Below are 14,583 nucleotides of genomic sequence, written 5' to 3' on the forward strand. Positions count from 1 at the left end.
ACCAGGTGGGTGCAATTCATTATCAGGTAGAACAGAAAAGCAGCAGGCTCCGGACCTCGTAGGGTGAGAGTTGACTACCCCTGACCAATACCATCACCTCTTGAAGACCCTTTCCTCGTCCGTCTCCTCCCTCCTCTCTCACCCCGTCCATTCCTCCCTCCATCCATCTCTCTCACCTCCTGAAGACCCTTTCCTCCTCTGTCTCCTCCCTCTTTTCCTCCTCCTCCTCCTCTCTCACCCCCTCCCTTCCTCCATCCATCCATCTCTCTCTCTCTCACCTCCTGAAGAACCTTTCCTCCTCCGTCTCCTCTCTCTTTTCCTCCTCCTTCTCTCTCACCCCGTCCCTTCCTCTCTCTCACCTCCTCCTCCAGCATCTTGTGGGAAGTCTGGCTCCTCTCCAGTTCTACCAGTGTGTCATTGCCCTGCCTCTGGGCCTCCTGTGTCTCCCTGCGAGATCTCTCTCTCTGTTCCTCCAGCTGGGCCCTGAGAACCTGCACCTCCTCACCAGACGACTGGGACAGAGACTCAAACTACATGGACAGAGAAAGAGGCAGAGTGAGAGTAGGGAGATCGCAAGGAGTAAGAGGACAGAGAGAGAGAGATTTTTATTTGCACAGTGTACATTTGTAAACACAGCACTTCAATGCAGTACACAGAGCATCAGAAAAACCCATGTAGACACACACTCCTCACCTCCTTATTGAGTTTGTCCAGGGACCGCTCCTGCTGTCTCCTCTGTTCCTCCAGCTGTGTGTTGGTCTGTGTGAGCTGGTCCCTCTCCTTCTCCCTGTCCTCCAGACGCAAGCTGAGCTGCCGGTGGTCCTGGCCCAGCCGAGAGGTTTCTCTCCTGGCCTCGTCAAGCTCCTGCCTCAGCCCCCTCAACTCCGCCTGGAGGGACATCTCTGCCTCCGAACTCTCTGATGCACTGGAAGCCAGCTGAGACTGGGGGGACACACACAAATACATACTGTGAAACAACACACCCACTAACAAAGAGCTGTGAGAAAGAGGTAGTGTAATGTGTGTGTATGTCTCACCTCCAGGCGTGAGAGTTTCTCTCGGAGGCGTGTGTTAGCTGCCTCCTGCTCCTGCTGTGAGTCTCTGAGAGCGTTTAATTCTGTCTGGGTTCTGGCCAGCCGCTCTGTGTTTGACTGCAGCTCCTGCTCAGTGCTGGAGAGTTTCTCTCCCAGTCGGTCTCTCTCCCCACGAGCATCAGTCAACTCTGACTGCAGGCCAGACACGACCGACGGGTCAGGGAGCTATGGAGAGAAACAAAAGAGGCGAGTGGTTGAGAGAAGGATGGAGATTATGAATATAAGGGAGAAAAAGTGGCCATCTTTCCCAGTCACATAGCTGGTACTACACAACACACACCTGTTTGGTTCTCTCCTGGGCCTTGGCCAGATCCTCTTTGGCTCGATTTGATTGGCCCCTCAGCCTGTCCATCTCATACTTGAGCTCCGCCTCCTGCTCCTGGTTGGCCTTCTTCAGGGAGATTACCTCCATAACCTTTTTATCGAGCTCCGCCCTTTTCTTCTCTGCCTCTGATTGGGCCTGCTGCAGATCGGCACGCAAATTCTGCAGCTCCTGAAATTACAGCGGAGAACCGTGTCAGTGTGTACCTGGTTGAGTGTGTGTGTTTGTCAGAATCAGTGTGTGTGTGTGTGTACCTGGTTGAGTGTGTGTGTATGACTGGGGTCTGGTATCTGCTGTTTCATGGTGTTGACCCTCTCTTGTACTTCATTCAGTTCTTCCTCAAGCTCCTCTTTCTCCAGACGAGCCTGCAGCATCCTGCAACACAAACACACACCATTTTAACCAATACAAGATCCATTTCAAAATCTAGAAATCAAGTCAGAGATCAGCACTGATCAGACATCATTTAGTTTGATCACAGAAGCTACAGTTCAATCTCCAATGCTGATATCAGTCCCTCAAAGTTGATCAAACATTTAGTTGTTAAAATGAGGTCATTCTATGGTATCACAATTTCTTCAGTCAGTCAAATAGAGAAACACAGAAGCTGGTTTAACTGGAATGTCAGCTACACGGCCATAAACCCCGGCTATTAACCACAGCTATTAAAACCCTCTAGAGTCTAAGCCGGGGGATTCTAAAATATGGAATTGTTTTAAGATGGTAATACCACAGATACTAACATGCATGCAGCCCATGCAAAAAAAACATCTCTCTAGCTTAAAACGAGACATTTTGATGGGATTTTTTAATATGTTAATTACATTTCCACAGGGCGCGGAAATTGGGTTAGCAACGGCTAATAGCAACAGCTACTAGCAACGGCTATACCTATATACAGCATAGACAGCACATATATAGGCTCCCTCACAGTGGCTCAGGGATGATGGATGGGTCTCTAGCCAATAAGACACAATGAGGAGGAGACATTAACGGTACAGAATGAGAGAACTGAGAGGACAGAGGATAGAAATGGGACATGTGGATGGTTACATAGATCTATACATGGATGGTTGAAAAACAGGAAGAGATGTGCAAGACTTTGTAAGTGAAGTGTGTGTGTGTACTTGTACCAGTCAAACTTCCTTTGTTACTGTTATTTATTACTTATCTATTTTACTTAACTCCTATTTTTCTCAAAACTGCATTGTTGGTTAAGGGCTTATAAGTAAGCATTTCACAGTAAGGTTGTATTCTCTGTAGGTGCGTGTACTCACTCCTGTTTGGTGGTCCGTAGTTCATCTCTAGTATTGTGGAACTGCGTCATCCAGTGGCCACTCTCGTCCCTGCAGTCTTCCAGCTGCTGCTGTAGAGTACGCACCGACGCATTCACACGCAACCGCTCTGACTCGATACCCGCCTGAGACTGGGGAGAGAGAAGGAGGGGGAGAGAGAGAGTGGATATGGGAGAGAGTGGATATGAGACAGAGAAGAGAGAGGGGGAGAGAGAGGGAGAGAGAGGGAGGGTGGATATGAGAGAGTGTAGGGAGAGAGAGGGAGGGTGGAGAGAAGAGAGTGTAGGGAGAGAGAGGGAGAGGGGAGAGAAGAGAGTGTAGGGAGAGAGAGGGAGGGTGGATATGAGAGAGTGTAGGGAGAGAGAGGGAGGGTGGAGAGAGAGAGAGTGTAGGGAGAGAGAGGGAGAGGGAGTGTAGAGAAGAGAGTGTAGGGAGAGAGAGGGAGGGTGGATATGAGAGAGTGTAGGGAGAGAGAGGGAGGGTGGATATGAGAGTGTAGGGAGAGAGAGGGAGGATGGATATGAGAGAGTGTAGGGAGAGAGAGGGAGGGTGGATATGAGAGAGTGTAGGGAGAGAGAGGGAGGGTGGATATGAGAGAGTGTAGGGAGAGAGAGGGAGGGTGGATATGAGAGTGTAGGGAGAGAGAGAGGAGGGTGGATATGAGAGTGTCGGGAGAGAGAGGGAGGATGGATATGAGAGAGTGTAGGGAGAGAGAGGGAGGGTGGATATGAGAGTGTAGGGAGAGAGAGGGAGGGTGGATATGAGAGTGTAGGGAGAGAGAGGGAGGATGGATATGAGAGAGTGTAGGGAGAGAGAGGGAGGGTGGATATGAGAGAGTGTAGGGAGAGAGAGGGAGGGTGGATATGAGAGAGTGTAGGGAGAGAGAGGGAGGGTGGATATGAGAGAGTGTAGGGAGAGAGAGGGAGGGTGGATATGAGAGAGTGTAGGGAGAGAGAGGGAGGGTGGATATGAGAGAGTGTAGGGAGAGAGAGGGAGGGTGGATATGAGAGAGTGTAGGGAGAGAGAGGAAGGGTGGATATGAGAGAGTGTAGGGAGAGAGGTAGGGGGGAGAGAAGAGAGAGAGGGTGGATATGAGAGAGTGTAGGGAGAGAGGTAAGGGGGAGAGAAGAGAGAGAGAGGGTGGATATGAGAGAGTGTAGGGAGAGAGGTAGGGAGGAGAGAAGAGAGAGAGAGGGTGGATATGAGAGAGTGTAGGGGGAGAGGTAGGGGGAGAGAAGAGAGAGGGAGGATGATATGAGAGAGAGAGTGTGGGGAGAGAGAGGTAGGGGGGAGAGAAGAGAGGGAGGATGGATATGAGAGAGAGAGTGGCGAGAGGGAGGATGATATGAGAGAGAGTGTGGGGAGAGAGAGGGAGAAAGACGTGTCATTAAGAATGTGAGATCAGCTGATGTACTGCTTGTGGCTCTGTGCAGTCAAACGTAACGGTGTAATCTGCTATAATGCCCCGGTGTGAAGCAAGTCCAGTGGGTCTCAATCACTTCACGCTCTGCTGCTCCCTCAGTGCACGCGTGTGGGTGGGAAAGAGCTCTCAAGTCAGAATTTGACTACCGTTTTCCACCGGTTGTATCCTGTGACCATGGTGAATAAACGCTGAAACGTGTGTGTGTACCTGTGAGACCTGCTCCACAGTACTCCTCAGTCTCTCCATGTCAGTGCTGTACTGTTCTCGAAGTGTCTCCATGTCTTTGTCGTGCGTGGCCACCTCGTCCTTCAGAGCTCCCTTCAGGGCCGTCAGCTCCCTCTCTCTCTGTCTCAGAGAATCCTCCAGCTTCTGCTTCAACATGGACACCTCCAACAGAGACGCTTGACACGCCACCAGGTCCTGTAGACACACAATACACACATAACACAGGACAGTTACAAAGAGTGCACAACAAAGATCTTGTGTCTCAAGACCACCCAAATGTTGTGTTACCGTCTTGTTGCCGTTCTCTGTCCTCAGCTCCTCCTGTAGCTCGCCCAGTCGGTCCTCCATCTCTCTGACTCTGGACTCAGCACTCTCTCTCTCCATACGCAACTGACTCAGCCTGATAGAGACCATGATTTATTCATTTAACCTTTATTTCTACAGGTCGATCTCATCGAGATAAAATCTATTTTACAAGAGAGATCTGATGCTCTTTATCTCAACTAACAGAGAACCTTTCAATAAGCCATCATTATAACCAGTTCTGATCCAGCAGCCTGGAGTCACTTTCAACCTGCCTGGTTCCTCTCAAGGTTTCCTTCTACCCAGGTCATTTGTCCTGCTCACTGTTACTCACTCAGAGTGTGTCTGGTGTAGTTCAGTCTTCTTCCTGTCCACAGTCTCCTGGAGCTGCATGTTCTCATCCAGACATGAATCCAGCTCTGCCTTTAACACAGGGTCAGAGCTGCCCACAGAGCCCTATGCACACACACAGTCCTGTACTGTAGGCTACATGACCACCACAACATCAGACAACGACAGACAGTGGGGAGGTGACAGAGTGGTAGTATTTAATTACACCATTAGAAACAGGCATGATTCTCTATTTAAACATGCTGTGCGTTTATGTCTGTGTGTTCTTCAGAATAGGACAGGCTTGCGTGTTTCCTCAGTAGAATTCACATACATGATTAAGTGATTATAGGGTGTTAGAGTTAAATACTAGTCCAACTCCCTTAAGCCAACACATAATGACTCATTATCAGATAGAAGACTGTGTGTGTGTCCACCTCTAACCCAACAGGTTTAAACTGGTTTAAAATCATCTGTGGTCCATTTACAGGGCTTTTAGGGCATTCAGATTAGACTGCCACTAAAAACATCAGCTCCTCTCAGAAAACGCACACACGGTGGGCTCAGCTGGTGTGTGTACTGTTGAAACAGCTCACCGTGAGAGTCTCCTAGGTGCCAAACAAACACCATCGCTCTACTCTTTCCATCACGTCCCAAATGATCACTCCTTCCTCTTTTTCTCCTACTCTCCTCCACTCACCCTCCTCTCCTCCTGTAGAGAGGTCTGTAGCTCCATCATCTTCCTCTCCAGATCCCTCTTTTCTCTCCTCCACTCCTCGCCAGAACTCTCACTGGGCTGAGAGGGGGAGAGTGACTTTAGTGGATACCCCATAGAATGACAGCTGGCACCACCAATGACAAACTGAAATAGCGATGTATATTAGAGTACAGCAGAGATGTATATTAGAGTACTGCAGCGATGTATATTAGAGTACAGCAGAGATGTATATTAGAGTACTGCAGAGATGTTTATTAGAGTACAGCAGAGATGTATATTAGAGTGCAGCAGAGATGTATATTAGAGTGCTGCAGCGATGTATATTAGAGTACAGCAGAGATGTTTATTAGAGTACTGCAGAGATGTTTATTAGAGTACAGCAGAGATGTTTATTAGAGTACAGCAGAGATGTTTATTAGAGTACAGCAGATATGTTTATTAGAGTACAGCAGAGATGTTTATTAGAGTACAGCAGAGATGTTTATTAGAGTACAGCAGAGATGTTTATTAGAGTACAGCAGAGATGTTTATTAGAGTACAGCAGAGATGTATATTAGAGTACAGCAGAGATGTTTATTAGAGTACAGCAGATATGTTTATTAGAGTACAGCAGAGATGTTTATTAGAGTACAGCAGAGATGTTTATTAGAGTGCTGCAGAGATGTTTATTAGAGTACAGCAGAGATGTTTATTAGAGTACAGCAGAGATGTTTATTAGAGTACAGCAGAGATGTATATTAGAGTACTGCAGAGATGTATATTAGAGTGCTGCAGAGATGTTTATTAGAGTACAGCAGAGATGTATATTAGAGTGCTGCAGCGATGTATATTAGAGTGCTGCAGAGATGTTTATTAGGGTACTACAAAAGTGTATAGATATGTATATTAGAATACTATTTGAGGTGTATAGAGATGTGCATTAGAGTACCGAGGAGGTGTATAGAGATGTATATTAGAGTACCGCAGAGGTGTATAGAGATGTATATTAGAGTACAGCAGAGATGTATATTAGAGTACAGCAGAGATGTATATTAGAGTACAGCAGCGATGTTTATTAGAGTACAGCAGAGATGTATATTAGAGTACAGCAGAGATGTTTATTAGAGTACTGCAGCGATGTTTATTAGAGTACAGCAGAGATGTTTATTAGAGTACAGCAGAGATGTTTATTAGAGTACAGCAGCGATGTTTATTAGAGTACAGCAGAGATGTTTATTAGAGTACAGCAGCGATGTTTATTAGAGTACAGCAGAGACGTATATTAGGGTACTACAAAAGTGTATAGAGATGTATATTAGAGTACCGCGGAGATGTATATTAGAGTACCACGGAGGTGTATAGAGATGTATATTAGAGTACCGCGGAGGTGTATAGAGATGTATATTAGAGTACCGCGGAGGTGTATAGAGATGTATATTAGAGTACCGCGGAGATGTATATTACAGTACTGCGGAGGTGTATAGAGATGTATATTAGAGTACCGCGGAGTTGTATAGAGATGTATATTAGAGTACCACGGAGATGTATATTAGAGTACCACGGAGGTGTATAGAGATGTATATTAGAGTACCGCGGAGGTGTATATTAGAGTACCGCGGAGGTGTATAGAGATGTATATTAGAGTACCGCGGACGTGTATATTAGAGTACCACGGAGGTGTATATTAGAGTACCACGGAGGTGTATATTAGAGTACCACGGAGGTGTATATTAGAGTACCACGGAGGTGTATATTAGAGTACCGCGGACGTGTATATTAGAGTACCACGGAGGTGTATAGAGATGTATATTAGAGTACCGCGGAGGTGTATAGAGACGTATATTAGAGTACCGCGGAGGTGTATAGAGATGTATATTAGAGTACCGGGGGGGTGTATAGAGATGTATATTAGAATACCGCGGAGGTGTATATTAGAGTACCACGGAGGTGTATAGAGATGTATATTAGAATACCGCGGAGATGTATATTAGAGTACCACGAAGACGTATATTAGAGTACCGCGGAGGTGTATAGAGATGTATATTAGAATACCGCGGAGGTGTATATTAGAGTACCGCGGAGATGTATATTAGAGTACCACGGAGGTGTATAGAGATGTATATTAGAGTACCGCAGAGGTGTATAGAGATGTATATTAGAATACAGAGGAGATGTATATTAGAGTACCGCAGAGGTGTATATTAGAGTACCGCAGGTGTATATTAGAGTACCGCAGAGGTGTATAGAGATGTACATTAGAGTACCGCGGAGATGTATAGAGATGTATATTAGAGTACCGCAGAGATGTATAGAGATGTATATTAGAGTACTACGGAGGTGTATAGAGATGTACAGTACCAGTCAAATGTTTGGACACACCTACTCATTCAAGGGTTTTTCTTTATTGTATGCATTTTCTTTTATGTATAAAATAGTAAAAATAAAGAACAACCTTGGAATGAGTAGGTGTGTCCAACATTTTGGCTGGTACTGTATATTAGAGTACTACTGAGGTGTATAGAGATGTGTATTAAAGTACTACTGAGGTGTATGGAGATGTACAGAGAGCTCCAAAAGTATTGGGACAGTAACATTGTTTTATTTTTTGCTCTGTACTTTGGATTTGAAATGATACAATGACTATGAGGTTAAAGTGCAGACTGTCAGCTTTGATTGGAGGGTGTTTTCATCCATATCAGGTGAACCGTTTCGAAATTACAGCACTCTTTGTAGATAGCCCATTTTAGAGGACCAGAAGTATTGGGACAAATTCACTTGTGTATTAAAAAGTAGTAAAACGTTTAGTATTTGGTCCCATATTCCTAGAAAACAATGATTACATCAAGCTTGTTGGACGCATTTGCTGTTTGTTTTGGTAGCGTTTGATCATTTTTTGCCCAATAGAAATTAATGGTAATTAATGTGTCATTTTGGAGTTAGTTTTATTGGTAATAAGAATAGAATATACGTTTCTAAACACTTCTACATTAATAATGTGTATACTGCCATGATTATGGATAATCCTGAATAATGATGAGTGAGAACGGAAGAGGCATAAATATCTTACTCAGCAAAAAATGCTAACCTCCCTTGTTATTGTAATGGTAAGAGGTTAGCATGTCTTGGGGGTATGATATAAAATTCTAACCTCCCTTGTTATTGTAATGGTAAGAGGTTAGCAGGGGGGGTATGATATGTGCGTCTAACTTTCTCACTCATCATTATGGGGCGGCATGTAGCCTAGTGGTTAGAGTGTTGGACTTGTAACCGAAAGGTTGCAAGAACAAATCCCTGAGCTGACAAGATAAAAATCTGTCGTTCTGCCCCTGAACAAGGCAGTTAACCCACTGTTCCTAGGCCGTCATTGAAAATAAGAATTTGTTCTTAATTGACTTTCCTAGTTAAATAAAGGTGAAATAAAAAATGAAATATTCATTCAGGACTATGCATCCACATGAACATATTCTATTCCTATCTGAACATCCAAAACAACCGAAAAGTGTGACACTGTCCCAATACTTTTGGAGCTCACTAAGAGTACCATAAGAGTACTAAGATGTATACTAAGATGTATACTAAGAGTACTACTAAGGTGTATAGTGCATTCGGAAAGTATTCAGACCCCTCGACATTTTCCACATTTTGTTACGTTACAGCTTTATTCTGACATGAATTAAATTGTTGTTTTCCATCAATCTACACACAATACCTCATAATGACAAAGCAAAAACAGGTTTAGACATTTTTGCAAATGTATTAAAAATAAAAACTGAAATATCACGTTGACATAAGTATTCAGACCCTCTACGCAGTACTTTGTTGAAGCACCTTTGGCAGCGATTACAGCCTCTTCTTCTTGGGTATGTCCCCGAAAGAGGCTTTGTGCCTTTTGGTTGCCTGTCATGGTAATCTGTTCTGTTAACTGACTTGCCTAGTTAAATAAAAGTTTAAATAAATAATAAAATAAAAGCTTGTCACACCTGTATTTGGAGTTTCTCACATTCTTCTCTGCAGATCCTCTCAAGCTCTGTCAGGTTGGATGGGGAGTGTCGCTGCACAACTATTTTAAGGTCTCTCCAGAGACCAGGCTCTGGCTGGGCCACTCAAGGACATTCAGAGACTTGTCCCAAAGCCACTCTGTGTTGTCTTGGCTGTGTGCTTAGGGTCGTTGTCCTATTGGAAGGTGAACTTTTGCCCCAGTCTGAGGTAGAGGTCGACCGATTAATTTTTCAAATCAAAAGGGCCGATTTCAAGTTCATAACAATCAGAAATCGGTACTTTTGGGCGGCATTTTTTTTTTATACCTTTATTTAACTAGGCAAGTCAGTTAAGAACACATTCTTATTTTCAATGACGGCCTAGGAACAGTGGGATAACTGCCTCGTTCAGGGGCAGAACAGATTTTCACCTTGTCAGCTCGGGGGTCCCAATCTTGCAACCTTACAGTTAACTAGTCCAACGAAATAACGACCTGCCTCTCTCTCGTTGCACTCCACAAGGAGACTGCCTGTTACGCGAATGCAGTAAGCCAAGGTAAGTTGCTAGCTAGCATTAAACTTATCTTATAAAAAACAATAAATCATAAACACTAGTTAACTACACATGGTTGATGATATTACTAGATATTATCTAGCGTGTCCTGCGTTGCATATAATCTGACTGAGCATACAAGCATACAAGTATCTAAGTATCTGACTGAGCGGTGGTAGGCAGAAGCAGGCGCGTAAACATGAATTCAAACAGCACTTTTGTGTGTTTTGCCAGCAGCTCTTCGTTGTGCGTCAAGCATTGCGCTGTTTATGACTTCAAGCCTATCAACTCCCGAGATAAGGCTGGTGTAACCGAAGTGAAATGGCTAGCTAGTTAGCGCGCTAATAGCGTTTCAAACGTCACTCGCTCTGAGACTTGCAGTGGTTGTTTCCCTTGTTCTGCATGGGTAACGCGGCTTCGAGAGTGGCTGTTGTCATTGTGTTCCTGGTTCGAGCTCAGGGAGGAGCGAGGAGAGGGACGGGAGCTATACTGTTACACTGGCAATACTAAAATGCCTATAAGAACATCCAATAGTCAAAGGTTAATGAAATACAAATGGTATAGAGGGAAATAGTCCTATAATTCCTATAATAACTAAAACCTATATTGAATATTGAAGACTCATGTTAAAAGGAACCACCAGCTTTCATATGTTCTCATGTTCTGAGTAAGGAACTTAAAGGTTAGCTTTCCTACATAGCACATATTGCACTTTTAGTTTCTTCTCCAACACTTTGTTTTTGCATTATTTAAACCAAATTTAACATGTTTCATTTCTTACTTGAGGCTAAATTGATTTTATTGATGTATTATAAAGTTAAAATAAGTGTTCATTCAGTATTGTTGTAATTGTCATTATTACAAATAAAAAAAATAAAAATGTTTGGTCCTCCAGTAATCGGTATAGGCGTTGAAAAATCAAAATCGGTCGACCTCTAGTCTGAGGTCACGAGCGCTCTGGAGCAGGTTTTCATCAAATATCTCTGTACTTTGCTCCGTTCATCTTTCCCTCAATCCGGACTAGTCTCCCAGTCACTGCCGCTGAAAAACATCCCCACAGAATGATGCTGCCACCACCACGCTTCACCGTAGGGATGGTGCCAGGTTTCCTCAAGACGTGAAGCTTGGCATTCAAGCCAAACAAGTTAATCTTGCTTTCATCAGACCAGAGAATCTTGTTTCTCATGGTCTGAGAGTCTTTAGGTGCCTTTTGGCAAACTCCAAGCAGGCCGTCGAGGAGTAGCTTCCATCTGGCCACTCGACGCGATCCTGTCTTGGAGCACTGTCAGCTGTGGGACCTTATATAGACAAGTGTGTGCCTTTCAATTTAATTTACCACAGGTGGACTCCAATCAAAGGGAAAGTGTCTGTATACTTATGTAAAAACAAAAATTCTAACAACCTGTTTTTCTTTGTAATTATGGGGTATTGTGTGTAGATTGCTGAGGAAAATGTTTTATTTAATCCATTTTAGAATAAGGCTGTAACATAACAAAAACGTGGAAAAAGTCAAGGGGTCTGAATACTTTCCGAAGGCACTGTATATTAAAGTACCTTGAGTCCCTGGATCTTCTGGAAGATCACCCTGACTTTGTGTCTGATGACGGAGTCCCTCTCACTAGTCCTGAGGGGTGAACAACAGGTCAAACACACATGGTCAGAAGGATGTTGATAACTGGACTGAATTAATGTTGAATGACACCGTAAGATAAATGCTGTACCCTTCTCTGAGGACGCTGTAGATGGTCTGCATGACCTGCTCCTCCTCACTGGTGACCTCTGAACTCTGAAGCAGAAGGTCAGGGGTCACCTTTAGACAGAGCTCAGTGTTAGTATGTTTTTAAACTTTATTGGAGGTATTGATAATGTACTAGCTAAGTATACTAGTTAGTAACTGCTCTCCCCTCCCGTCCAGTCTCTTACCAGCGGGTCTGTCCGATTGGCTGACGGCGTCTCCACAGCGACAAACCTCCCCGGCGGAGCCCGCTGATTGACTGGGTGGGGCGTTGCCTTGCTAACGGAGCCTTGGCCCTGCCCCAGGCTGCTGTGAGTGGAGGAGGGAGGGGAGGAGTAGGGGTTGGGGGTGAGAGAGGGTGAAGGGGAGGAGTAGGGGTTGGGGGTGAGAGAGGGTGAAGGGGAGGAGTAGGGGTTGGGGGCGAGGGAAGAGGAGATGGTGTCTCTAGGGTCCTCTGCTACAGGAGAGCGCCCCCTCTGTTGTTCTCTGGTACTGCTGCTGCCGTCAAACCTGCTGATCAGTCTGTTGACGGGGGTCTGGGGGTGGGGCTGTGCTGGGTAAGGAAGGCTCTGGGGGTGGGGGTGTGCTGGGTAAGGAAGGCTCTGGGGGTGGGAGTGTGCCATGGTCAGGGGGGGCTGATCTGTTTGGGAAGGATGGAGGTCAGGGGCATACTGACTCCCCCCTCCCCTCCCCAGTGACCCATTGAGCCCGGACTGATACGACCCACACATTATATTCCTCCCCATACCCCCCTCCCTCACCCCTCCTCTATCCATTCTCTCTTCCGCAACCCCAATCCCTCCATCCAGGTTTCCATAGCTACCAGACCTCCCATCCCCTGGTGGTCTCCCAAATCCTCCTCCCCCCTCACTCTCCAGTAATGAACCATGTGACTGTGCCCTGCGTAACTCCCCTCCCTGCCCTCCTCCCCCCTCTCCCTCTCCCCCTCCCCCTCCCTCCTCTCGGTCTCTCCTGCGGGGCAGACTGCCGTAACCCGGGGGGTAGTGGGTACGGAGCTGCACCCCATACGAATCTCCCTTTGGGCCCCCGTCCTTCATAACCACATAGGGTTGTCCAGCGATGCCCTGGACCCTGACAGCCACCCCGTACTTAGAGGTGGAGGAGGGCTTGGATCTCAGCTGGGTCGAGGGGAGCCCCCCTCCTGACTCGTTGATGAAGCGGATCTGAACCCCGTAGTCCACAGGGCTCTTCCGACCTGACGGAGTACTCATACTGGGGAGGGAGAGAGCGAGAGGGGACGGGGCGGAGGAGGAGAGACAGGGAAAGGGGAGAGAAAGTGGAGAGGGGGAAAGACAATATTAATACAGCTATTTTTAATACAGTTTATTGTTTACTCCATGTGTGACTGTGTTGTTGTCTGTTCACACTGCTATGCTTTATCTTGGCCAGGTCGCAGTTGTAAATGAGAACTTGTTCTCAACTAGCCTACCTAGTTAAATAAAGGTTAAATAAATAAAATTCCAAGTGTTATACTTTAAAGAAGTGAATGTGACAGCAGTAATTTATTGTTTTCTTTCCCGGGAAAGTACGTCAACTGAATATCTGACTGGTATGAATGTCATGCAGACACACAGAAAGATGGTGGACTGTGTGTGTTTCTATTGGGTTTGCAAGTTACAAAGGTGTGTGAGAGAATGAGTCTCAGTGGAGTTGCTTTAGAATGGACTTTGTTCATAGTGACCTTCATTATTCATTAACCTGGAAACACACACACCCTACCTCCCACTCTCTGGCTCCCCTTACGTGTACTCTCTTGCTCTCTCTCTTGACTTCCAGTTGGTTTAGTGTTTCCTCTTCTTTAGAAATCCCTGCCTAGGCCAGGCCAGCCCTGCCGAACCAGCACAGCAAAGGTGAGACTCCTTCCTCAATCTAGGATCTTTGTTAGATCAATCAACTGTAATCACACATGATCCATAGCCAGTCCTTGTGAAGGATCCTCCCTCTGTTTCCCTCAGTAAGTCAACTCAGTCTCCCTCCCTCTACATGTCCCTTTGTCACTCGTCTTCATCTGATGTTTTTGTGTTGAAATGTCTCAGGAGTTCCCGCCTCCCTCTCTATGGTGACCTGTGCCACGTCAGCTCTCATTAGCCTCATTAACATGGTCAGCTCTCATCACTAGGTCATTACACTGCATGCCTCATTAACATGGTCAGCTCTCATCACTAGGTCATTACACTGCATGTCTCATTAGCATGTCTCCTTTGCACTTATAACCAACCAACTACAACACCAGGCACTAACCCAGTTACCACCCTTCTCTCATTCTCTCCCTCTTTTACACACAGACAAACTTTCATTCTCCAGCTGCCTCCCTCACTGACACACAAAAACAGAGAGTACAGAGTTTTTCCTCTCTTATCAGTGTGTGTCATGGTGGTGATAACACCAATGTCAAGCTCTTGTTCCTGTGGATAGGAAGCCCTGCCCCCACACATGCCTGCACTCCTCATACACACTCTGGAATGAACTGTGTACAAGCAGGCCCACATGCTCACAGGTGATCAGTGGTGTTGTAAAGAGCGTCAGTGAAGACCTTGGTGCAGTTTATACATGGTGTCCAGTATAAATCAAAGCCCTCGCTATCAGGACGAGAGAGGAGACACACACA

At 45.7% G+C, this 14,583-nt stretch overlaps 2 protein-coding genes across 4 annotated transcripts in view; one reads left to right on the plus strand and one right to left on the minus strand.

Annotated features, from left to right (window-relative positions):
• LOC139420860 (protein C1orf43-like) overlaps positions 1–9,050 on the plus strand; it is a 65,133-nt gene extending 56,083 nt beyond the window's left edge. Inside the window, exon 8 of the transcript XR_011635553.1 lies at positions 9,025–9,050. The gene's annotated coding sequence lies outside the window, so the exon portion shown is untranslated. The remainder of the gene's footprint in view (positions 1–9,024) is intronic.
• The window catches only part of LOC139420829 (cingulin-like), a 29,278-nt gene that overhangs the window by 6,472 nt on the left and 8,223 nt on the right, over positions 1–14,583 (minus strand). For 2 of the 3 annotated variants that reach the window (XM_071171171.1, XM_071171187.1), the window contains exons 2-14: positions 12,143–13,187; positions 11,941–12,029; positions 11,774–11,843; positions 5,693–5,788; positions 4,997–5,118; positions 4,648–4,759; positions 4,342–4,554; positions 2,694–2,842; positions 1,671–1,791; positions 1,375–1,587; positions 1,038–1,259; positions 694–942; positions 360–530 (exon numbers count right to left, since the gene is read on the minus strand). In XM_071171171.1, the coding sequence (XP_071027272.1) occupies positions 360–530; positions 694–942; positions 1,038–1,259; positions 1,375–1,587; positions 1,671–1,791; positions 2,694–2,842; positions 4,342–4,554; positions 4,648–4,759; positions 4,997–5,118; positions 5,693–5,788; positions 11,774–11,843; positions 11,941–12,029; positions 12,143–13,187 (2,872 nt within the window). The remainder of the gene's footprint in view (positions 1–359; positions 531–693; positions 943–1,037; positions 1,260–1,374; positions 1,588–1,670; positions 1,792–2,693; positions 2,843–4,341; positions 4,555–4,647; positions 4,760–4,996; positions 5,119–5,692; positions 5,789–11,773; positions 11,844–11,940; positions 12,030–12,142; positions 13,188–14,583) is intronic. The other variant, XM_071171179.1, reaches the window with a different exon arrangement.

This window comes from Oncorhynchus clarkii, chromosome 2 (assembly GCF_045791955.1).
Source record: "Oncorhynchus clarkii lewisi isolate Uvic-CL-2024 chromosome 2, UVic_Ocla_1.0, whole genome shotgun sequence".
Lineage (NCBI taxonomy): Eukaryota > Metazoa > Chordata > Actinopteri > Salmoniformes > Salmonidae > Oncorhynchus > Oncorhynchus clarkii.